Raw genomic sequence first — 26,386 nt, 5'->3', positions numbered from 1 at the left:
AAAATCACTACTAAGTATAAATATTTTTCACAAAGGTGAAAGTAGAATTAAAGAAAACTGTACGAAAAAGACTTGTCGGTAGACTTTTAGTTTGTCACGCATTTAAATTAACCTCAAAATATCATTTGCAATTTGCTTCTTGGAAGAAACTTTACGTTTTCTTTTTTTATATTAAGCTGTTTATTGTAGAACTTTGCATTATATTTAAGAAAAGAATCCTTAAAGTTGTTCAAGTTTTACTATTAATATATATAAAAATATAAACAAAGAAGAAGAAAACATGTAACAAAATCAAGAAAAAAACAAAGATGGATTAGTGGTTTGGCCGTCCACGTAATTTATATTGGCCTACCTTTTGTTAAACAATTATTTGCGTCTTAATTTAGTATTAATAAATCGTTACTTTCAATATTTGCAATATCTATATATTGTAGTTCTAGAAGTACTATAGATGAATAATGCTCCTTTGGTGCTGTTCGTCATTAATTAGTATAATGTAATGAAAACGACATACCTTATTATTACTTTAATATGACATAAAAATCACAAGTATATGACTAATTAATATTCAACGTGTTATATAATGACCTCAACTCTTTATTCTATAGACGCTTTTTCAAAACAAACATGCATATCTCTTAAATTTTAGGTTATTTTTGACCAAGCTTTTACATTTGACTCCACATATTTACCTAATCAAATGTAGCATTTAAAAAAAAATATTAATAATCATGGTATCTGGTTTAATTTAGGTATACTTTGACTTATTTCACAAACACATGTACCATCTTCCACCATCAATATAGATCAAATAGGTCTGTTTATCAAGACAAAACAAATAAGAAGAAATAACCTAGTATTTAATTTAAACTTAATGTGACATTTTGCTCACAAACTTCTTTTTATTTTTAATCTTTTAAAATGAATTGTTTTGAATTAGAACTTAAAATAAGACAAACAAATTAAAAATAATAATAATCTTGTAATTAATGACTTTTGCACCTCTAAAAGCAAGGCAAATAATATTATATCGTTCATGGCTTACAAGTCGTTTGTAAAGTAGCATAAATTCTTTGAGTAAAATACTAATATCACCTATATATAGCCAACAGTAACACACACAAAAAAAAGGCTTAATCATAGATTTGCCATTTTGTGAAAGGAAAAAGGGTTAAAAACATTCCTCTACCATATATAATAGCTTTGAAAAATAGGATTATTTATAACTTATAAGCTTACCACTAAAAATAATCTCAAAGTTGTATTTAATTTTGACGGAGCTTCAATTTGAAATATCGTGAAGTAACATTAACATGATCACAAGTAGAAGGGTGAATTTGAATTATTTTTCCTCAAAACATCTTCACACGTGAAAATTATTTGGTCTATACTAAAGTTTTGTTAAATTTAGCTTGCGTTTGGATATATGATATGGAGAGATAATTTTAAATTAATATTTAGATATGTAATTTGTGATCATCCTTTAAAATTCAAATTATCTATAAAGCATACAAAATCATGAGAGTTTTTGGCTAAAATCATCCCTTAAGTATGACTTAAACTTAAAGTACATCCTTATGTTATATAAGTGAACAAAAAACATCCTTGCACTATCCAAAAAGTTGCAAGATTTATCCTTCTGTCAATTTTTCTTAGAAACACACGCCACCAATAAAAAATGTGTCAAGTCGAATAAATATATGTACGCATGGTTAAGCAAGTCAAATTTGGTGATTTTTCAATTTTTTAGAAATTGAGGGTTTAAATCATATTCAGATAAAATATATTCAAATTCTAAATATTCTTTGTAAAAAGTACGGTCAAATACAACTCCAACTTCAAAATTTTCAAATAAAGTAATTTTTTATTTTATTTTCATAACTAAACGCCTGCGTACATTGTATAAAATGTGAATTGCATTGTATATAACGTATATACATACTAAACATTTTATTAAAAAAAATCTCTAAATAGTTGGGAGTAATATTTTTAAAATGAATTTTTTTACATAATTTTTCTAAACATCGGAACTAGGGGTGCGCATCGGTCGGTTCGGTTCGGTTCGGTTTTAGGTGTTATTGGTTTGGTTTATCGGTTTTCAGTTTGTAAATACATCAAACCAATAACATATTTCTTATCGGTTTTTTGGTTAATCGGTTTATGGTACTTAACGGTTCGATTTTCAGTTTAACCAATAAGAAAATTCTCATATATATTATATACACGATAAGAAAAATTTTCAAATAAACCATATGATCTTTCCAGTATTTGGCATGAAAGTAATAATCATAAAAGTAACAATCATTTTTCTTGCAAAGTTTAGACACTAGACACATTCAAAGGAAAAAAGTGTGAAAGTAACAATCGTTTAACCATTAACAATAAGACTAGTAAATTTAGTATAGTCTTATTGGGTTATCGGTTTAACCATTAACAAAAATTAGAAAATCGGAAATCGAACCAATAACCCAATAAAATTTTTTGCAAAACCGTTTAAAAACCGTTAGCCCAATAACCCAATATCAATAAACCAATAGTGTTTTTTCGGTTTGATTTATTGGTTAAATCGGTTTTTGCACACCTCTAATCGGAACATACTGTATAAATATTTCAAGACTTATGTATTGTTGCAAGTTAATTTACTTGATGATGCAAAAAACATATAAACAAACAACATACAAAATTTAAATTCTGAGAATGAAAGATTCATTTCCTAATTCTTTGTTGGTAACTTCGATCTTCCCGTCGTGGCTAAGACATGACCAAATTTAAGATATTTTTTTTTTATTGGTTCAATCAGTTTCTTAACAAAAATAGACTGAATGATGATTCTTGTTATTTTTCTGATAGTATAAGGATGTTTTTTGCTCACTTAGATAATATAAGGATGTACATTATATTTGAGTTATAATTGAGGGATGATTTTAGCCAAAAACTCAAATCGTGATTTCAAAACTTTTTAAAATGTAAAACTTGACCCATAAAATTTTACTCTCTATCCACTTTTATTTGTCATGTTGCGTTTTTTGAAAGTCAATTTGACTAATTTTCAAAGTTAAATAGATTACATTAATTTGACATTTTAAACAAAAAAAATTAGATATTCAAAAACTATATGAAAAGTACTATAAATTGCATTTTTTTGCATATTAATATGATGAAAAAATACATCATAAAATATTAGTTAAATTTTTTATAGTTTGATTCTAAAAAAAGAAATTATGACAATTTAAAGTAGACAAATATAGTAGTATTTTGTTAAAAAAATATGATCAACTATTTTAAATTTTATAAAATAATATCATGCTCGGTAGTAAAAAAAATTGTTCATACCGTACAAATAGTCCCTTTCCGTTTTTTTTTTCTCCACTCATCTACCACTAAAAGAATTTCCCATAATTTTCATCCCGCGTAATTTCTTTTCGAAAGCTTTGATTCCCAGATTTTCAATCTGTGTATGGTGTTAGGAGAAGCACCAAAAAACAAAAAAATGGTTGGAAAACGAAAAGGCAAGATTATCAAGAGAAGAGGTACCCATTTGCCCTAATTTTGTATCTTGAAGCCATTATTGTACTTTCTTGAGAATCTTTTTTTTTCCGTCAGTTAAATTCAAAGGAAAATGGAGAATCAAGAAAGCAGTAGTTGTTAAAGATGAAGGGGTTAGTCCACTTGTGAAGAAGTATTGGGTCCAAAGATATGATCTTTTTTTGAGATATGACCAAGGCATTAAGATGGATGAAGAAGGCTGGTTTTCCGTTACGCCGGAGAAGATTGCCCTCAGGCATGCCAGCCGCTGTGGTGGCGGTGTCGTCATTGATGGTTTCGCTGGAGTTGGTGGCAATGCTATCCAGTTTGCCACTATGTATTTTGTGTTTCTTGCCGAATTGCTTTGTGTTCATTTCTTTTTGTGATGAATCCATTATTTAGAACATCTACTGCCATTTTCTTGCACTGGAATGATTTTATTAAAGTTCTGTGAAGAGATTGAGTAAATCTTGTAGACAGGTGAATTTCTGTGACAGCATAGGTGTTAGTCTAATTGCTTATGTCTACAATGTCAAAGAATTAGTAGGAAGAAACACTAAACAATGCTATGCATTTTAGGCCTGCTTTTGAGTTTTGACTGCATTTTACTAGCTTCAAATTTTCTTACTTTGTATATATTGGCTTACTCCGTTTAATTGGGAATGGGACATTGCCATGTGCAAAAACTGTGTCCATAAATTGTATAATAACTGTATAACCTAAGATATGTTCCTCTTTTTAAGAATTCATATAGTAGATATGATTGTTTAGAAGTTGAGTGTTGAATCCCAAAAGGAATTTTGTTACTATTGTTCTTCCAACTCCCCTTGCCACATTGAGGGCCCATCAACTCACCCCTTCATGGCTCCGCCAAGACTTTGCCTTTCTCATCCCAGTGTCCTACTTCATGTAGGAGCATGTCACAAAAGCCAGCAACAGTGATCACCACACCTTGTTTCCCTTATGTATCGCCTTGCAGTTGGATTTGGCCTATTTCTTTTGCCTTGTATGTTGTAAGTTGTTAGTTTATCTTTGGATTAGGACAAAGAAACCTCATCTTGTACATCTAAAATGAAAGAGTGGGCAATGAATATTTGTTTGCCAAACTTGTAGAAATAAACTTAGTGCAGAAATTTATGTAGAAGTAGAACTCATTTATATTGTTATCCTAAGGGTGTATGGAATATAAAATTGTACATTTTGCTGTTGTGGGTCAATCAAGAACTTGTCATTTTGTTTTCTGGTTTTCAATCTATATTTGTAGCAGTATCCTAATGTCCATGATCTCATACATAGGTGTCATCACGTCATTGCTATTGATATTGACCCTAGAAAAATCGCATTGGCTTTTGAAAATGCAAAGATATATGGTGTTGAAGATCATATTGAATTCATTGTTGGAGACTTTTTCCAATTGGCCCCGTCCTTGAAGGTACATCTTCTCTCTCTCGATTGATTGATTGATAGTAGGTAATGGGTATATCCTCTCTGTTAGTATCTATAATTTCTTTATGAGGTCAATAGAAGTGATAAACTGGATCCTGTCCAGTGCTAGTTGCCGTATATAAATATAAGTGGATCATGCTTTTGTTTTGTTAGATTAACCTTCTATCTCTACCAGTTTTTACCTTTTAATGATTTTCACATTTGATACGAGGTTCTTCCTGCCTCAAAATTAAGATCTTAGAAAGCAAGGGTATGGCTTTCAAGATTCTGCATTGTGCAGTTTGGTAATTGTCAAATGTGTAAAGCCTTTAACCATGCACACGAGTGAGGCTGTTTTCATGCTTCAGGCGATTTGGTATCTAGATCAATAAACAGTTTTGTTCAGTCTTCATAAACACGATGACTACTGATTTGGAACTCTTGATTTCGGGATCCAAGTAACTGCTGTTTCTAGTTGGCAGTTGACTTACAACTTTTTTGGGTATATGACTCTACAAAAATGCTAAGCATGGCACAGATTCATGAAAGTTTTGATTTCTGGCTGTTTAGATTGTATTTCGTCATGTTAAAGCTTTGAAATTATGTCTGCACCTAGTTTAACAATTTTGAAAACCAAAATGATTTAAAGAAATTTATGTCTAGCAACAAATTTGAATCTTGCCACAGACAAAAGCCAGGTATTTAAGTGGAAAAGGGTAGAGGGGCAGGCCAATTATCCACCGAGTTTGGAAGCATGTGCCTCTTGACCTCGGGGATGTTTTGATTGTCAAAAAAAGAAAAATTATGTCTAGCAAACTGTCTTCTGGAACACCTATACCATTGTGGCAAGGCTAAACCTTAAACTGTTCCGCAAGTGATTGGCACAGCATGGCTTTTGAAAATAGATGACAGAGCATCGTGTTTTGCGTACTGAGGTTATCTATTGTTGTTTCCATGCTATGATATATGGTTCAGGATTCCAGATTTGTCTCTACAAAAGGCTGTTGACTTCTGTCACTTGAAGGAGCCTAAGGCTCAATGAAGTATTGACACCCTCTGCTTATTTATGCTGGAAGCAGCATTAAGTTGCATAAAATAATATGACATTGGATGTATTCAGTTGTTGCCTTAATCACGTAGACTTTGAGGATAGATAGTATTCCGTTTTGTAAGTAGCTGTTAAAACTTCTAAATACAGAATTCTGACCTTTACTAAAGAGCATCAGTTAATCTCCTTAAAGTTTTAAACTGTTTGAGGATATTAGACTACTGGATGATAGATTCTACTTCTTGCTATGCTATTGTTCCACTTGTGTTGGAGTAGCATTAAACTTAACCATGTTAGATCTTGACGGGTTGGATAGCTGCATATTGGATCATCAATTATGTGTTTTGCACCTTCACCAGTCAATATGTTCTCAGCAAAGTAATGGTTTTTAGATTTCAAAAAATGAGGCCATTGCAAGGTTTTTTCAGTATTGCATGTTCACAAAATTCAGGAAAACAGAAATATAATGCCCTGTGAGGGACTCCCATTCAATCCTTGCAATTTTCTTTTGCTGTTTCTCTTCCTAAATGTTGTCATCATCTTTTTACTAGGGGAATGTAGTATTTCTTTCACCACCATGGGGAGGTCCAGCATACAGCACAAAGGAATCTTTTACTCTTGACTTGCTGAAGCCAAAAAATGGGTATGTTCTGCATTTGGTAAACTAGTTGTTTCTATGTCACTCTGGTTTATGCTATATGGTAATTACTTTCTTGTGTTGTGTATTAAACCTATCAATCATCATCGGTTGGATTATTTAGTTAATACTATATCTACTCTTTTTTCAGTTTTCACTATGTATGAAGATTTTTCCATTGTTGGATTTTCGTGTCTCTGAAAATCAACTGCATACTTTGGCACTTTAACTTTTTTTTTTTTCATTCATATCATTTCCCCTTAGTTTTGGTCTTAAATTACCTCAAGAACTTTTTTGTAGATGTAAATATGCCAAAAAGGCTGGTATAGAGGGGAATCATTAAGCTGCTATTCTAGAGCTTGATTTTCAGGCTTTGACTTATATAAAATTTCCCAGATCCAGCATGCGGTTGAGAAGTGGGTCTAGGTGGGAAAAGGAGGATATAGATGAAGTACATAATTAATCCGATCTTCAATTTCTATCAACGATTTATTAGACCAACTCTTTTATCTCTTGGTCTATCATTAATCTGAGTTTTCATTCCGTATGCTCTGCTGTTGTGTAATTCTATCTATATAGTTTAGATTCACCTTATTTCTGTCTAATAGAACGAGTGTGTGCTTTGTTGATGAGACTCTTTAAGTTACTTATTGTGCAGTTATTCATTATTCCAAGTTGCTCAAAGCGTAGCGCCAAATATCATTATGTACTTGCCTCGTAATGTTGACTTACTGCAAGTTGAAGAGCTCGCTTGGTTGTCTTCTCCCCCCTTGAAAGTCGAGGTAGTCTGTTTCTCTTTGGTGTTCTAGCATTGTCTGTTATACAGTTTTACTAGAGCTTGCTTCCTTGTGCAGATTGAAGAGAATATGCTTCATGGAATGTTGAAGAGCATAACTGCTTATTTTGGTGACATTGCATTCTCAGACGTCAGCATGTTTTAACTCTAACCGGAATCTAACAACATTCCTTGTACTTCCATGCATCTCTTTTTTTTTTTTTTTTTTTAATCTAAAGAAGAGTATGTACGATGAAAAACAAATTAGAACAGTATGTACATATGAATATAGTTGATCCTGCTGTTTAAATACATCATGTTGTGATGGATTAGCCCTGAATAGCTGATTAATGAATACAAAACTGCAGATTTGCTTTTTTCGTACAAAAAAACGTTGGCTCCAATTGTCATTTTAATGATATATTGAAGTCTACAGAAATTCCCCTCCAAATTCTTCCCAAACTTTAAACATTATTTTTTATGTACAATTGTAAATTCCTTTTTCTGTGTACATTCTATCCTCTCAGACCTCACTTGTGGGATTTCACTAGGTATGTTGTTGTTGTTGTTGTATTAATCTTAAACCAACTAATAAATGTTCATGTCATGAATATTTAGGCATGGGTTGTTATCACATATAATTTTCATCAGTCTTTATGACCACCAAAGGAACTAGTTTTCTGAGTTTAGGGGTGCAGCAATGCCAATAACTCCTCAGTAAAGAAGGAAAGTGATGCATTAATTTTGGTTGCAATAATGTTAGGTATCACTTAATAAATATAATTGCAGCAGCAGCCTTTACTAAAGAGCTACCATGATGAGTAAAAACTCCATACTATGTAATTAAAATCACGCTGAGGTGTTATTATTTCTATAGTTTAGGAGAAAATAAAGTAGATGGAAGATGTATCACTATTACTAGGAAAATATTCGAAAACATTAATGAAGAAAAATAAGAGAATGTAGGTAGGTGGTTCAACAATTTAATGTGATAGCTAAGTGCAATAGTTTTAAGTATTTGTGGACATTAGAGGAAGGGTAGTACTTGAGATGAGATGAGAGAGTGTCTAGGTTAAACTACCAAAGGCAAGGCAATGAATTAAGATGAGCAATGCAAGTAGAGCTTCACATGGCATTGCAAAATCATGATTAATTAATGCAGATAAAAAAGGTTGCGGTAGAGTGGTAAATACTACTTACTTCATTAGTAATTAGAGGCCTCCAATTCGAGAACTTGGAATAAAGTTGTCTTTGATAAAGAGTATTTTACCAACTAAACCAACCGCCTCTGCCTGAATTTCACCCTCGGCTTTCTCAATGATGACATCCGTCAAGTGGATCTCGCTATCAAAGAGTACTTTGATCCGAATTAGCTAGATCGCAAGACTAATACCAGACACCGAGTTTAGGTTAGCATAAAAATAAAAATAGATAAATATATGCTGCTAAGAGTATATGTTGGTAGGACTCTCCAAAACCGGTGTGAAGCTCAGGATTCCTAAAAAAAGGCACTATTGAAGATCTTAAACAACCGACGACATTTTTAAGAGTTTGAGCAACCGATCATAGGATTATAAACATATTTAACTTATATACATTACATGTTGCATAGTAAAAAAAATCACACTATTTGATTTTTCACGTTAATAACCTTATCTCATTTATTATGAACTCTTACAACTGCATAAAAAGTAGTAATGACAAATTAAAAACTACAAAGAGTCCAAGCTAAAAATATTAAAATATCATTAGATCAATGAGATAACCAAATATCAGTACACATAAATAGTCTAAAAGAATCAAAAGCTTGAAATGATTTGAAATTTGCACTTTGGTACTGTTCTATATTAGGCTCCATTAACAACAAAATTTCAATATTTGACTTTGAAAACTTTAGCTCCAACTCTGAAGCCACTGATCAGTTCAGTTGTACTGTTTTTTTCTCAAAATCTTGACCCTTCTGTTATCATTTGACCATCCAAATTCAAATCTTATTATATATTCAGTAATAAATCTTCTCTACTAATCATCATCATCATCATAATATTAAATGTGAGAATTATTTTTTCCCCTCATATCCAAACATAGTACATTTGATGGCACCCTAATAAATATAGTACTCTAACTAACCTGCTATAATAAATTACACACTATATAAGATGAATTTATTGTAGAAATAGTGTGGAGTATACTACTCTGCCACTAGCAAGCCCCACTGGTTGCTAAAGTCATAAAGAGTAGCATTTCTTATATACTCTCTTTCACTTCATTTTGGCTATCTTTTAAATAGTGGAGTACCATATATCTTTGTCCCTACAAGAAAATACTAAGGAAAATGAGAGGATTTATGTGCCAACCTCAAGTGTCAACTGCAGTGTGTTTGAGTTGTGATTCAAGGTCAGTTGTCGTGCCTGCGGCGCGACGTAGAATGTCGATGGAAGATCATACAAAATTAATCAACAAGTGTAAGAGATTAGGTGATGTACCTCGTACACTTGGTTCAATGCCTATAAGTAAGAGATCAAGAAATGTTGCTGCTGCTGCTGGTTCCTCTGTTTTGACAATTTCTAAGAGAGATCAAGAAAATGGTTGCAAAATTGTTCCTTCAATACCCTTTACAGATAACTCCTTCCAGGTTAGTACAAATTTATTTTGAAATATGATGTTAACAGTGTTTTAATATCCTTATTAATTGAATTTTTATTTATTTATTTATTTATGCAGGTTGTTGTGATGAGAGTGTCACTTCATTGTCAAGGCTGTGCTGGTAAAGTGAAGAAACATCTCTCCAAGATGGAAGGTATATTAGAACATTGTTTTAATACATTTTTCTTGATAGAGGGTCTATCAGAAATAATTTTTTTACAGCATAAAATGTAAGAATAAAGGTCATATCGTGTGAGGTCATACTGCATACATTATTGTTGTTGATTATGATCTTAAATAGAACCTAGATGTGACGATTAATATAGCCAACTTTAATTTATGTAGGATTGAGACACAGCTATTGTAGTGTTTTATTATTATGCGCTATCATATCGAATTATAATGATAAATATTCATACTGATCCACCCAAATCCAAAATTATGTAATAATATCAGTTCAAAATTTGTTTAGAGGATGCTTGCATAGTTAAAGTAATCTTTTTGAAAATTCAAGTTTTACTTTTATGTTTTTTTCTCTTATATATTTTGTTGAATGAGCAGGAGTGACATCTTTCAGCATAGACTTGGATAGCCAAAGAGTAACAGTGATGGGACACGTGTCACCAGTTGGTGTGTTGGAAAGCATATCAAAAGTGAAAAGAGCTGAATTTTGGCCTCTAAATAGTTGTTGAAGAAGAGAAATGGCCATTACCTAAAAGTGACCAAAAAATATTGTGTTTTTCATTTACATGAACAAGAAAGAGTGAAAGAGAGACTTATTACAGAAATAGCCAAAAAGTGTTTTTGGCAATTGGTTTCTATTTAGGTAGAGTTCTGTTTTAAATCCTATGGTTTTATCATCATTCATAAAAAAATGTCTGTTGTGCAAAAATTGTTAAACTCTCATCATGTGAACAATGCCAGTACTGATGATGCTGATTTCTTTGTCCTATTTATACCTATTTTTTTATAATTATATTTTTTTGGCTTATTGTTTCCTATTATTCTCAAGGGAAAAAAAAACATTTTAATAGATTAAATCCGACAAATGTGAGTCATAACTCAATCCGTCTAATAAATTCGACGTACATCACTTTGTCTGGTTACTAACAGGAGTCCCGTTTACATATTAGACCACTTGTTCATGGGCTGTTTTCTGCAGTTTAGGCTTTGTTTACAACTACTTTATGAGCCATATGTTAACCAAAAAAGTTTGTGCAAATGAAATGGATTCTGTAATTTATAGGCTTTTGTCACAAATTCTAAACTTTTCATTCTTCCTTCTTTCCTTGACTGCTAGCTAAGCAAGGCCTCTTTTCTATCTTAATATATTTGTTTGGAATTATAAGTATAATCTCAATTGTAACATGCCTAAGGTTTTACAGCTGATTGGGGCTAGGAAATGATATATTAAGTGATTAATTTATCAATGTAATGTATACTTGAAAATATGCGTAAAAGTTCTCCAAATTTGAACTGGAAATATCTAACAAAAATACTTAATCATGTGTTTGGTTAGAAAAAAATATTTGTATATTAAGCCATTATTTTGTTTTACACATTAAAGGAAAAAATTGTTTTATGGAAAACTATATTTCGTACATCTCATGTTATTAATAATTCTAATAAACCAAATAATACTTATCCACTAAATAATCTTATCATGGTTTGTTTTCTCCTATACAAACCCACGTATTCCTTCCTCTAGATATATGATGGCCGTCAATTGATATAGTATATAAGAATAGAACATATTAATAATATTAGAACTAATTATATTGAAACTATTTTCTATCCACCGTTTGATTTAACGTATTAAATAATTTATTCAGGTGGTAAGAATTTTATACATCCTATCAAACGAGCCCCAAAATGTTGAACACGTTAGAATCCAAGAGAGTCAATACTGCAAACAAATACAGGCAGGCTTCGTTTGACCTTTACTTGGTGAAACTGGCGAGGGAGGGCCAAACAAGAAAAAAGGATCCTGACAGTACTGAAACGTACAGTCACCAGACCTTCAAAATGTTGTAAATAAAGAAAATGGAACTGTATACTTTTGATCGTACATGAAAAAGGCAAGCTAAATAAGTAGCAAACATAGGGACCAGACTATAAAGCTTATAATAACCAAACACAAAAAAGAAAAGGGAACTAAACTTTCACCATAACACGTTGCCAAAAATAAAGGACAAGTCAATAGAAATTTTACTAGAATGAAGTAAATAACTAATAAGCAGTAAGATAACCAATTTAAGTGGAGGAAGACGTGAGATTTGACGAAAAAATATATCATCCAAATAAGAGCAACCTCATCAGAAAACAAAGTGATCCCTATTTACGTGGTCTCACAAAATTATCTACCACTACCATAAATAAAATTTAGAGTACACCAACTAAGCAAAGTTTAATGACAAAACAACAAATCTGTGCTGCTCCATCTCCCAGAAAACGTGTGATTAGAACCAACACAAAAATATGATCCTAAAATGGTTTAGAACCAACAGAAAACTGCAACCACTAGTGTCAGACCCAATTGTCCAATGGATAGACCTGCGAGTGTAGTAGAATCGGAGGTTCCTGGAGCTGGCACTGGAGCGACCACATTCACCCCCTCGGCTGTGGTTGGAGCAACTGCTGATATGGTTGGTGGTCCAGCAATTGGAGAAAGAGCTGTATCAGCAAATAAAACAATTAAATTTATGAGAGCCAAAATCAATGGAACGTGAGTCTAACTCAACTCCAAAAACTAGCTCAAAGGGGGCCTTATAAAGACACCACCAATTTCATCCATTAACCACCTGTGTGGGGACTTTTATCATTTTTCGACATCTATACAGAAAAAAATGTGAAGTTCGAATGGTATCGCGTCCACAAGTTAATTCATTACATCGTACACATCCCCACAAGAAAAAGAGCAAATAGTAATCAAACTTTTGATAAGTAAATAAGTTCACTTAGCTTCTATGTGAATAAACTTTTGGAAACAGTACGGGTAGAAGATCTTGGAAACAGTCTCCTAAGGTTGCAGACAGACCACTCTCCCAGACCTCACTCGTGCATGATATATGTTGTTATTCAGGATATATTAGTTAAGCATGATCATAAAATTAATCTACTGATTACATTACGTCAGTTCTGTTATTTAAGTTTATTTTGTTTTTTGAGTAATTGAACAAGAAAAACCAATTACTGATTAAACTAAGGCCATCCCCAATCCAACACCAAATCCTTATTTGGTGTAAAATTTGGTGTTTTGGAGCTCCAACCCAACAAATTTTACACCATTTTGGTGTGTAAATAGTGTTACACCAAATTTGGTGTAACACTATTCATCACACTAATTCACTTTATTGAATATTTTAATATTATTTTATTATACAAAAATTATACAAAATGTATAATTAAACATTATATAAATTGTATGTATGCCAATTACTACTTTGTTGAATGTTTATTATTTTCGGTTATTTTTAAGTACATTGTATTATTTGTTTAATAATTTATATGTTTGCATTTTTAATTTTTGTGAAGGTTAATTGTAGTTATATCTAATTATAATTTATAGTAGAATTAACATAAATTTAATTTTTTTAAAAATCATATATAGAAAAAATAATTTATAAAAAAAGCTAACTTTTATAACTAAAATTAATATTATAAAAATATTACATAAAAATAATTAAATATACAAGAAATTCAATTAAAACATACAATTTATATAATGTTTAATTAAAAGTTTTGTATGATAAAATAATATTAAAAATATTCAATAAAGTGAATTGGTGTGATGAATTCACTACACCAAAATGGTGTAAAATTTGGTGTTGGGTTGGAGATGGTCTAATAATTTAGTTCAGTCAATTAGATTTCTTCAATTCAATAATTGTATGTAATATAATTTTAAAGATGTAAACAAAATGAACCTTTCATGAGATTCTTTTCTTCCTTAGTTTTTTTTTTTGGTAGGTGGATTGCAGTATTCAACTAGAGGTTCAGATCTAGGGATAATACACCTTCATACTCATCACAATAACATCTTTTTTTTCTTCATGTATATAAATATTTAAGAATGTATTATGATATTTAAACCAATTTTAAAGAAGTAATGAAAATGAACATTTCATTTTTTAATAACCACAATAAAAAACCAACATAAGAAGGAAGTAAAAATACTATTAAGCGCCAGATCTGTACGTACCAGGAGCCGCGCCAGTGTCAGTACTCACTGTAGAAATACAAAAACAAAAAAAATTAAATTAAAACCTCAAATTACATAATAGTATTACTCTCAAGTCTTAATAACTTTTTTAATCGTCAGAAACAGAGCACATGATAAATGTTTTTGCGAAATATATTAGTAGTAACAATTTTACAGTTATTTTATAAAAAACACAATTTCTAAAGTCTTTGTGTGCAGTCAATAATAATTATAATGAAAACTCACATCCACAGTTGCTGACAGAAGGAGCAGATACATGGCAAGCAGCAGGAAGAGCCATAGCTTTAGTGACATTAAGAACAACACCCAACTGAGCACTGTTTTTAAAACCCTCACAAAGGCATTCAGCGTCAGTTTTCAACACCATTTTAAGGCCTGAACAACAAGTACCTTCTGGCTTCTTCTCTGTACTTCCATTTGTAACAAAAGATAAACAATCAGCCAAGTTCAGTACCAAGTTATTGCAGTCTACTGCCGGAGCAGGGGCCGAACGAGATGCTGATTCTACACTCCTACAACAAAAAAAGCAAATTGAAATAAGGCAAAATAGAGCAAATGAGTTCATTTTGGAAGACATATTTTGAGGAGAAAACAGAATGGAATGGAGAAAGATTTCGGAACTTTTCAGTTTTGGGGGTGTTACAGAATGGAGAAGAAAGGTTGGAATGAGGGTATGTATAAATTGAGTAAAAACGAGAGTGGGGCGGGTAAGGGTTGGGTCGGGCTATCACTACCGTTTAATTCTCCACTTATGTGGTACTATATATTCAATTTTTTTATATTTTAATTGTGAATTTAAAAAAGTTCTACGTAATTTTTTGGAAATGAAATTTATGGATATAGTATATAAATATAATTTTAAATTTGATATCAAATAATGTTTATGCTTTTTCAAGTTTAGATTAGATGTGAAAAAATAGCTACTATTTTTTTTATATAAAATTAAATAATATACACACAATATTATGTATGTAAGATGTGGTGTGTTATTTCTTCAATTTTATCTATAAGTTTAGATGTTTATTTATGCACATTCAAACTTAAAATATAAATCTCAGCTAAAATCAAATAAAATGACATATTTATATAGTGTACTAAATTTATATATTAAATATTATATAAAATATTACTATAATTTATAATGATACAATTTAAATGACACGTAAAAACATTTCGATATAAAATAAATGTGACTGACTCTGAATATTTCAGCTATATCACATAAATAAATTGACAGAAAATAAAGGACACGTGGTGGAGAATACTGAATTAGTGTGTCTTCATCTCTACCGTAAATTTTATATTAATTCCTTTTTTTTTTAACAAAGTTTTGCGAGCTTGTTTTAATTTAATATTTATTTCTTATGTTTATTTTTATTTATTTACTATGTTAAATTGAATATGAATATAAACTTATTTTATTTGAAAATTTTTAAGAATAATTTATTACTAATTCTTTTTATTATTAATTATGATTACTTTAAATTTTAAAATACTAAATTTATTATATTCAAAAAAATAATAGAATAAATTTTATTATTTTATTAATATTTTTTAATACGTAGTGTTAAGTTAAATATGGATTAATAAAACTGAAAGAGGGTAGTACACACTGGATAGGACTGTTTATTTTTTGCATCTTTAAAGACGTTTTATGTAAACAAGTTGCTAATTACGTGACTACTTTTCACTAACTATTCGTTTTCCTATCAGATTTTAGTATTTCGATACAGTATTTTGGCACGTAACCAACATAAGAGACAGATATATATCACTAATCAGTTAGACAGTAACGGTTACGATACGGTAAGATTTCAACTAATTACACTACTTTTTAATATGTGTTATTACCAATTTTGTTGTTATACATTATGCCTAGTTTTCTTTCTAGTTGTCATAGTTTCTTTTGAGAATCAAACTATATGAATTTTGACTAACATTTAAAAATGTATTTTTTCATTATATTGATTGAAAAAAAATTGCAATTTATAGTACTTTTCGTATAGTTTTTGAATATCTAAAAATTTAATTTTAAAATATTGAATTATGTATTCTAACTTAGTTTTGAAAATTAATCAACTCAAACGTTTAAATATGAGCTACGAGCCCTTGTTTTTGGGAGAAATTTGATTAGAAGTTGGAAGAAGTCGATTGGACTTTGGCAACGGCTAAATTATGAAAAGGAAACGCCGTAAATCCCTAAATTTGAGCTGAAAAGGCCAAGACCTCTGTTTTATTTTGTATGTTTGGCAGTGAGGCTCTTAAATTAGCACCAAATTAAATAATTCTAACACTCGTTAATTAATACTACTAGACATACAAACAAATTAATTGGAAATAATTCACTAACCATTGTTGAAATGTATTTGATAACGAGAAGGGCTAAATGGCCAGAAAATTAAAAAAATTATAATATTATTTTTATTTTAAAACAAATTGATCTTTTTTCTATTTTTTAGTTAAAAAGTATTAAAGTTAAAAAGATAAAAATATTTAAAAAGGTAAAATAAGATAGATAAATTCTAGCCAAATTTTCTGGCAAAAAGATTTTTCCTTTGATAACCTATTAGGCCAAACTTCACTAATCATTGTTGAAATCTATTCTCTCTTTTTTTTTTGGTCTCCTTCCAATAATGCCTGAGACATGACATGTAGTGCTGACTTGGAAAAGTAACTTATAAGTCAAAAGTTAAAAGTCACAAGTAGATGATATCTTACTTTTGATTTATTTTTAAAAAATTTAGTAAAATTAAAGTGGATGATTTTATAACATCTCCAAAACTAAAAAATTAAAAGCACCTAAAAATAAGTTAATCTAAACAGACACAAAATACTTAGCACGATGAAAAAACAACACAATCCATGCGTAAAAGTGGACGGAATATATGAAGACAGCTAGCTAATAATTAAGAGAAAATGAATGACTTCTTATTTGATAATTGTCACCTCATAAAGGCCAACAAATATTCCTAGGCATGCAAATCCTACTATGATGATATTTGATGCACCATGCATGCTCAATTTCAAACATGGACTAGTTTCTTTTACATTTGAAAACGATAAAGTGGGACACTTTAAGGCCTAAATTGACGCATAACACCCACTTTTTCTACAGATTTTGTAATTCAAAACATGGATCGGAATATATAATCCATCAAAATGATTTCAAATATTATTTCCTTCGTCTCAATTTAAGTGTTCTAATTTAACTGGACTTAAATTTTAAAAATAAATAGAGATTGTCTGCGTTTTATGATCTTTCAAAATTTATCATTTTGTCATATAGACGTTTACGGTGTCAGATATTATGCGGCGCAAAGCTTGAATTCCATTTTCAAATTTGGTCTTCAGTAAATGCCACACGTCACATCTTGCCTAGTCCCAATCACTATACTTCATAATTGCATCTCCATGTACAAATTTTAAATTTTGAATTGAAGTGTGAAATTTTTAAAGTTAGAAGATGCATGTGACACAATTTATGAGTCCCCAAGTGCTTATGCAATTATAAGCACATTAGTTGGAAAGAAAAAGCTATTTTTCTTTCAAAGAGCAGGGTGCTAACTTTGATCAATTTTTTCGCAATAGTTAATTAATCAAAGTATATGTGAAGTCCACTTCTCAAAATCATGAGTTATATATATTGTACTGCTTTTTTATTGACCGGTTGTTGAATCACATACTTTTTCATCTTTCAATTATTGTTTTTATATACTTTTTTTGTTCTAAATTAATTGTCACGTTTCATTTTTTCAAGAGTTGATTTAACTAATTTTTTTAATTAATTTCATATTTTAAAATTGAAATTTGAATATTCAATAACTATACGAAAAATATTATTATAGAACAAGAAGAATATTAGACATATGGGAAAGCATGTATATGGCTCCGCTATGATTTTGTTTAATTGAGCTCGCGCATCTCAATAGCTATTATATTGTTTTGGTACCACCAGTAATAACGTGAGAATTTTTCGTTAGAGGTATATATGTTTTAGAGATTCAAAAGACACATGTTTGTACATATGTATTCCTTATTTTAATAATAGTTGTTTACTATTAAATTGACATAGCGATTAAGAAGATGATGCTATTAAGGTGGTCATTGCTATTATTGATTTTGTGAAAGTGAAGTGTGAGTGGGTTGTGGCTACTTAATTTCTTTGTGTTGCTACTCCCGTGATTGGTGATGCCTTCATGGGCCCCTATGAAATTTGTATGCAATATTAGAAAACAGAAAAGTAACTTTTTGTATAATAATAAGCAGAAAGCTGAATGAGGATCGATGAAATTTACTTCCATTAATGGTCCAAATAATAAGCTTATGTGCTTCGTATTTGACTTCAATTTTTTTTCCATGTTAATATTCACTCTAACTAGTACACACACGCTCTTAAAGCATTAAGGAATATGTGTTTAGTACACAAGAAATTGTCTTCTTAAAAGTTAGTGATTTTCTTAATATTTGGCAAATAAATAAGAAATATTATTTCAAGAATATTTTCATGTAAAGGTGGGGTAGTCAAGTAGTGGTAATGGGTTATGAAATTTGTTTTTTTTTCTTACTTCCACAGTTAGGAAGGTCATTTTCTTGTTTTTTTAAGAAACTTATTTTCTTCACAAAAATATTTTGACCAACCAAACATCAGAAAATTGAAACTGCTACCAAAGAGAACACCTTTTGAAAGAGTAGTATAGTATTTCACCAATATGTTTGTGTTTTGAATTAGATTTGTAGAATATTAGACCAGAATTCTTTTTGGTAGGGCGGACTTAGCTTGCAGTTCCAGCAGAAAGATTTCACGTGGAATATAAAGCATCAGCATTTTTTTTTACATATTTGCTCAACCTTTACAAGGAGGGGAAATAATTTTTAATTCCAAAAATGATTTGGTCCTCACATGTTTGGGAATAAACTCACTCCCATTAGTCCATAAAAGATGTTCAAATATATCAAAAGTGTGACTTTGAGGTTCTTTGGGACCAATCCAACTCACATTCCAATCATATCACAAGCATGCCTCAGGGTTTAATTGAGTGAACTTTAAAAATAAATTTCAAAAACTGCATATAATAATAATATTCGAGATATAACTTTTGAATACCTAAGCCTTGATAGACAGAATTATTCAGTAGTACCGATACATGTGCTTGTGTGTGCAAGCTGGCTTAGACACCATAGTTATAAAAAAGAATGGGAAGGGTCTCGTTAAGACAGATGATTAGAATCATTCGAGAGCAGACATGGATGGTGTAGGCATAGGAATCAGATGCCATAAATTTACATTTCAATGAAGCAACTGAACCCCATCAACATAGATGTTACAGTTACTCTGCTTACAAAGTGGAAGGGAAACATTAAAGAATTTACGTGGAACTATGTGTATATATATATCGCAATATTACTAGTTGTCATTTGACACGATTACCTTTTGAACTACTGATACAATGACAGCCACATCATCGCGCTTGCCACCAGTATACCCAACATATCCGGCTGCTTGAGCTGCATCAGCAAATGGACTTCTCCCCGAAGCAGAACTACCCACTTGTTGCACTCTTGTTGCCAAAATCTCCGCGATTTCCTAAAGAAGAAAAAAAAGACCACTGCATTACATACTAGAAATGTGATTAAATTACACGATGGATTTTGGACGAGTTCTGTATCTGAAAGTCTCTAAGAAGAAGTTGCACCCTTCGGATCACTCCCACAAAATAAAAAAAACAGCAGTAACACTTCATAGAAGGAAAGATAAGAAAATGTAAACAAAAATAGCACTGGCACCTGAGGACTTTTGTCAGCTTCCAGTGACCTTGAGACGATTGACACTATTTCTTGATCATATAAGTTGTCAAAAAGTGCATCCGTTGCAGTGACAATGATGTCCCCCTCATCTAACTCTATCTTGTATTCCTGAAGCATAAGGTGAAATACACAAGAAATGGAGTAATTTCTGAATACAAGGCTTGGATACATCTCTCAGACGGATTGCCTCATTAAACATGTCCACATACATACCTCCAGAAGTTGAGATGGATCATCGCCTTTCTCAATTTGTATAGGCAAATTGAATTCATGAAGCATGGGTGATGACTTCCTATAAACACTGCCATTCCTTACTATGATAAATCCAGAGTCGCCAATATTAGCCACATGAAGAACCTGTTAACAATAAATTTCATTTCAAAGTAAGTTCATGAGTGAGCATTCGTAAATATTTTCCATGATCTTTTCTGGCGTATAAGAAAATTGATGAACTGAAGATTATTCCAGTAACATGTCAGCAATCTATATCTTAGCAAAAGTTTCTCACTGTATAGCAGTATTAACTTCCTAATACTCTTTACTCTTATATTATTATTAAGTGCAAACACATGCTAATGATATCTTTTAGATGAAAACATTTAGCAAGTTGTCGAATGAAAAGAACGAGAAAGGAAAGAGCATGATAACATAAAGAATTCAAATCGAGACTCCAGCTTAATTCATTCAAATGTCATTCCATTATGAATTTACAAATATATTGGTGTGTGTGGGCTGAAAGCGAGCCTTGGAGCATCAGTAAAGTTGTCTCCATGTGACTTATAGCTCAAGGGTTCGAGCCGTGTAATCAGCCAATGATACCTTTATTTGTATCAGGGTAGGCCACCTACATCGCACCTCCTTGAGGTGCAACCTTTTCTCGAACCCTGTGTGAATGTGAGAAGCTTCGTGCACCGGACTATGCTTTTATAGGTATGTGTGAGATATGGGAGCATCCTTCTGTTTCCAGGAAGATACCATAATTGAGGTGTTGTGTAGCACAAGACAGACATTAATTTGGTAATGAATATACCTTTCCATCAAAGTGAGCAATCAAGACTGTTGAAGATCCAGGGGAATCTGTTTTTGAGACGCTCAGATTAAGGACTTGCTTAGGGTCATTTATTGAATCCGTGTCGCACTGAGAAACAATGGATTCACTATTTTGCATGAGTTCCTGGGCATATACTCCTGGATCACTCCCTGAGTAATGAAAGATACATCCTCTTAAAATAGATATATACTAAAATGCTTCTGGACTTGATCATCATTGAGTTGGAAAATATCACTAGGTGCCTCTAACCTTCTAAAATTCCATGGAAGTTAATTTCATGAATTCCAGACTGAAACTCAAGGCTATACAGGTGCCATGCACGATAGGAAAACGAGTCAGAGAGATTTTACCTTCCAATGACCAGGAACCAACTGCATCGGCTACCCCTAGCCACTTCCCACAAGCAATAAAATATGCTTCATGTCCACCTGCGAATGCCTGGTTTACTTATTGTTTTTCGAATTTCTTATTCATAAATCATGATGTTTTATTTGCTACAAGAAAATAACAATCAATATCTTCTGACATATATTCCACATTCAATTTTAATGAATAAACATTTATTTCATCTGGAAATTCAAAACTTGTGAGTGTATATACATGTATTAAAAAGCCGAACTACCTTTTTGTGCATCTTAATAACAAAAATACCATAAAACTCAATTCAACCTCATGACTAAGCGGTCACTTTTAACTTCAAAAATTGAAAATTATGAGGCATATCTGAAATACCTTGGAGGGATATTGCAGTAAAGTAGCACCAGAAGACAGAATTAGTTCGGCTGCTGCTGGTGTAGCTTCCTTGCTGTTGAAAATGAGAGCATAAGATGTCAGATGTATCAAGAGTATAGAATTTGTATCCAAAAGGGGGTTGGGTGAAGAACTTTTCCAAAATAAACTACTCTTATTTGTTAAGGGATTAAACATGTGTGTTTCTCTACATCAGTATAGTACCGAAGAAAAATGTAAAGAAAATAACTCTAACATCACCAATCCTTGACAAGTTTAGCAACATATGTATCTAACGAATTTAGAGAATATGTATACATTCTACATCCAAGAAAAATAAAACAATTGCAATAATTCTAAAATCGGGAAGGTCCAAGATATTAGCAAGATTACCTGCTGTCTAAGACTTCTGAATATTTATCCTCAACCACTTCATGATCATACACTTCCATGATCTCAGTGTTTTCTACATCTTCTTTTCTTTCTTCTTCCAAGGATAAGCTAGGCAAATTTTCATCTGACTGAGAGAAGTGTAGATCGGGATAAAAAAAAATTGACAGTTAAGTATAGATTGGGACAAAGTGCTGGAAGAACCAGTTCATTTTGCTCCCAAACAAACACTCAAGCATGTAATATATGAAGAGGTGTACATGGAATCTTTCAAGTACCAAATATGTTAGTATAACCAAATCTTTAGGACAGTGATCAGTGTTTAAGTAGCGTAAGATGGATAACTACTCGTCAATAAGAGAGCAGCAAATATGATAAATATGAACCAGGAAATTGCTGATGAATTCACTAAGTTGATAAAAGCATAAGTTCTAAAGAACAATCCAAGTGAAAGTTAATAGCTGAAGTAAAAGTTTTTTGCAGCCAGGTTTCGACCAACTAGTGTGCGTGACAGTCACCCAACTCTCGTACTAATAGCAAAGGTAAAGAATAACAGATCACTGTGTTGGAAACTAGAGAAAGAAGGGAAAGCTGCCCATTTCTTTTTTAGATTGTATGAAAGAGAAGAGGTTACTAAAGTGTTTCACCAATAGCAGCTTCTTTGATGACACATATCCATCATACCTTTGTACATATGTCACTATGATATCATATAGTAATGTGATTTCACAGTTCCAATATATATTCCATCTTGTATAATATTATGTTGAGAAAAAAAAACTAGGTGTTACGCTAATTAACTACGAGAACTCCCAACTTAAAGGTTAAAAAAACAGCCATGATGAAATATCATTTTTGATTCTTAAATCACCACTGCACTGGAGGAATAATAAAGTTTTAAAGAGCCAGCTCACTAAATGCTGCACACCAACAAACCCGTAGTAGCATTTAAAAACAAGTTTACCATATCTAGTTGAGCTTGAGGATCAGTCTTATGTCTGCTAAACTCAGAGGAATCTTGCAAAGGGGCATGTTACATCCCTAACTAGAATAAATAAGAATATAGCTCTAAATTTGGGAATAGCCACATATTGCACAAGATACATTATTCTGTAATAAATGCCTATTCTCTAATAGACAATCACAGCATCGTCCAGATAAATTTGATACACAAATTATTAACCAACAGACCTAAATAATCTGTTTAGGTGGCTTCATCTCATCGACAATAATTAATAGCAAGCAGAGCACTGTAATGATACTCACATAATCTACCACGTCTAACCTTACTGATAAGTGGGTAAAACTCACCGGTAATAGACTTTCACTTTCATTAGACTCTGATATTAGGTTGTGATCAACTTCCTCATCAAAAACTGGTTCAGCCTCCAGCTTAGGAGAATCAGGCATTACTTCAATCACATCAGTCTCATCACTATCCTTGAAGGTACTATTTCGGGAAGCCTGATCTTCTGTATCTACAGACAAATTACTCAGCTCGGTTTGATCATCATTTTCAAAATTAAGGACTTCAATACTCTGGTCTTCAGCATCCATAGACAAATGCCTAATATCAACATTCTCTGGACTAATTTCGTCAACAACAGTTTCAGTATTCCCCAGATTAATTCCCTCGGGAGCATTCTCTGGACTAATTTCGTCAACAACAGTTTCAGTATTCCCCAGATTAATTCCCTCGGGAGCATTCTCTGGACTAATTTCGTCAACAACAGTTTCAGTATTCCCCAGATTAATTCCCTCGGGAGCATTCTCTGGACTAATTTCGTCAACAACAGTTTCAGTATTCCCCAGATTAATTCCCTCGGGAGCATTCTCTGGACTAATTTCGTCAACAACAGTTTCAGTATTCCCCAGATTAATTCCCTCGGGAGAATTCTCTAGACTAATTTCGTCAACAACAGTTTCACTATTCCCCTGATCATTTCCCTCAGGAGCATTGTCTGAACTAATTTCGTCAACAACAGTTTCAGTATTCCCTGGATCAATTCCCTCAGGAGCATTGTCTGAACTAATTTTGTCAACAACAGTTTCAGTATTCCCCAGATTAATTCCCTCGGGAGCATTCTCTGGACTAATTTCGTCAACAACAGTTTCAGTATTCCCCAGATTAATTCCCTCGGGAGCATTCTCTGGACTAATTTCGTCAACAACAGTTTCAGTATTCCCCAGATTAATTCCCTCGGGAGCATTCTCTGGACTAATTTCGTCAGCAACAGTTTCAGTATTCCCCAGATTAATTCCTTCTGGAACACTCTCCACGGGCCCTTCCAATATAGGATCAATATTTTCAGATATTTGTTCTGTGTGTTGGACAATCTCAATATCATTGTTCACTGCCTCAATATCAACTGAAGCAGCACCATTTTCCATCGAATGAGTTGAATCATCACAGCAATCCTTGCCACCATCATTCTCTGTAAATTGACTTGAACCTTCTCCCTCAGATTCTTCAATTTCCTTAGTGTTTACCGAATCAGAATAAACAGGCATTGCTGCAGGTGAACTTAAAAGAAGTGAATTGTCATCATCCAATTCTTCAAACGATTCATCACTTGATTGACCCATCATTTTTTCCTCAACTTCCAAAGAAGGAATAGAATTCTCTGGTGGTGGTGGAACTGAAGCTTCACTATCATCTTTCTTTTCGAAAATCTCCTCAACATGTCCTGCATTCTCAATACCGACTTCAGCTACAGATTCATTTTGAATTCCTTCAGGTGAAATCAAACCAATTTCATCTGCGGAATCTCCAAGAAATTTTTCACTCAATCCAGTCTCTACTTCGACAAAATCACTCCTTCCATTGCCAATTACTACTGATTCAGAGACACCAGCATCAGTTACCACAGTCACAGCCTCACCCCTGGCTTCCCTCTCTACTTTCTTGACAATGACTTCTCTCTCATTATCACCATCTAAAACCTTCACCACACTAAACTCCTCCTCACTATCCCTTCCAACCTCTTCAACCCCCAAAAGGGGTTCCTCCAATTCATCCTCTTTCTCTATCTCGCTTGGGTCCCCAAACCGAAACAGTAAAGTGCCATCAGAATGCTCTGCCACACCCCAAAAAGAAGAAACATCAAAACCCCACCAAATTGGTAAAAGAACATTTTTTTAATCACATAAGAGAAAGATACAAGCAATTTAAAAGGGAAAACATACCATGGGTAGAGACGACATCAAGATTTGGGGAAATGGATGTGGAGCAGAAAGCAATGTGAAGTGATTTTCTTCTTCTTTTTCTTCTGACAAGAGTTGGGAAAAGGAGGGGTTTTTGGGCAGAAAAATAGGTGGCCAAGAATTGAGAACCTGTTATACACCGAGCATCCAAGAACTTGCATAAAGAATCAGCCATAACTATTATGACAACAATTTCTCTAACAATTTTTAAAGATTATTTGAGTTGAAGATGAGTTGTTTTTTGTGGATAGAAGTTCATGTCTTTTCTTTTCTTGGGAATGATGATGATCGTTATTTTCTGTTTGGTTTTACCCGGGAAATGGGTTTTTGGCTAACTAATGGAGTAACTCTTAAACAGCACCACTAATTCTCAATTGCTATATGGGCCGCAAACCCAAATGAGATATTTCCTGTTGCTTTGTCTAAAATGGTCCTATTCTACTAGTTAATCTATCTTTCAAGATTATCAATTTAACTCTTTTTTTTACAAGCAGATATCTTTTGAATAATACACTTATAAGTTATGCTCTACGACTTGATTATTATTCACGGAGAAAGAATATACAAATTAAGTGTGGGGGCAGGGGGTTATAAAAAAACATCATTTTCTCCCTCGGAATTTTTAGAACTTAATTCTTGAGTTGCCCTTTCTAGGTCCCAAGTTCATGGGTTGCATTTTGCAAGTGTCATCATGAGTGATGTAACATAAAAGTATAGACAATAATTATAAAAACTATGGCTGTTACAAGTTACAAGTACTAGTATCTTAGCTTCATAGAACTAAGTAGAAGCTATGATACTAAATACTATCTTAAAATCAACACAACCTTTTAACGACAATTGCCGCCCCAAAAAAGAACAGCAAAATCTTTAGTTCAAGCATTTCAAAGGTTGTATTTTTTTCATCTTTTTTTTGGGTGGGTGGGTGG

At 32.3% G+C, this 26,386-nt stretch overlaps 4 protein-coding genes across 4 annotated transcripts; 2 read left to right on the top strand and 2 right to left on the bottom strand.

Annotated features, from left to right (window-relative positions):
• Window positions 1–3,330: 3,330 nt before the first annotated feature.
• Window positions 3,331–7,831, top strand: LOC102588042 (trimethylguanosine synthase). The gene is made up of 6 exons (XM_006351740.2): window positions 3,331–3,530; window positions 3,604–3,862; window positions 4,822–4,957; window positions 6,550–6,641; window positions 7,294–7,417; window positions 7,490–7,831. The coding sequence occupies exons 1-6, from the start codon at window positions 3,458–3,460 to the stop codon at window positions 7,574–7,576; spliced, it is 771 nt and encodes a 256-aa protein (XP_006351802.1). The 5' UTR covers window positions 3,331–3,457; the 3' UTR covers window positions 7,577–7,831.
• A 1,802-nt stretch (window positions 7,832–9,633) lies between these two features.
• Window positions 9,634–10,748, top strand: LOC102587724 (uncharacterized). The gene is made up of 3 exons (XM_006351739.2): window positions 9,634–10,045; window positions 10,135–10,210; window positions 10,618–10,748. Exons 1-3 carry the CDS (start codon window positions 9,746–9,748, stop codon window positions 10,746–10,748), a joined length of 507 nt encoding a protein of 168 aa, XP_006351801.1. The 5' UTR covers window positions 9,634–9,745.
• Window positions 10,749–12,278: 1,530 nt separating this feature from the next.
• On the bottom strand, window positions 12,279–14,986 carry LOC102579444 (non-specific lipid-transfer protein-like protein At5g64080). The gene is made up of 3 exons (XM_006351797.2): window positions 14,504–14,986; window positions 14,258–14,284; window positions 12,279–12,729 (listed from the first exon to the last, which is right to left on the bottom strand). Exons 1-3 carry the CDS (start codon window positions 14,853–14,855, stop codon window positions 12,551–12,553), a joined length of 558 nt encoding a protein of 185 aa, XP_006351859.2. The 5' UTR covers window positions 14,856–14,986; the 3' UTR covers window positions 12,279–12,550.
• Window positions 14,987–19,442: 4,456 nt separating this feature from the next.
• On the bottom strand, window positions 19,443–25,927 carry LOC102587178 (probable protein phosphatase 2C 62). The gene is made up of 10 exons (XM_015310657.1): window positions 25,440–25,927; window positions 23,565–25,330; window positions 22,257–22,384; window positions 21,867–21,939; window positions 21,485–21,572; window positions 21,114–21,283; window positions 20,297–20,440; window positions 20,063–20,191; window positions 19,707–19,862; window positions 19,443–19,610 (listed from the first exon to the last, which is right to left on the bottom strand). Exons 1-10 carry the CDS (start codon window positions 25,630–25,632, stop codon window positions 19,566–19,568), a joined length of 2,892 nt encoding a protein of 963 aa, XP_015166143.1. The 5' UTR covers window positions 25,633–25,927; the 3' UTR covers window positions 19,443–19,565.
• Between the last annotated feature and the right edge of the window lie 459 nt (window positions 25,928–26,386).

The sequence above is a fragment of the Solanum tuberosum genome, unplaced genomic scaffold, assembly GCF_000226075.1.
Source record: "Solanum tuberosum cultivar DM 1-3 516 R44 unplaced genomic scaffold, SolTub_3.0 scf00136, whole genome shotgun sequence".
Classification (NCBI taxonomy): domain Eukaryota; kingdom Viridiplantae; phylum Streptophyta; class Magnoliopsida; order Solanales; family Solanaceae; genus Solanum; species Solanum tuberosum.
Note: the sequence above shows the minus strand (reverse complement) of the source record. Positions and strands in the feature narration are given on the sequence as shown.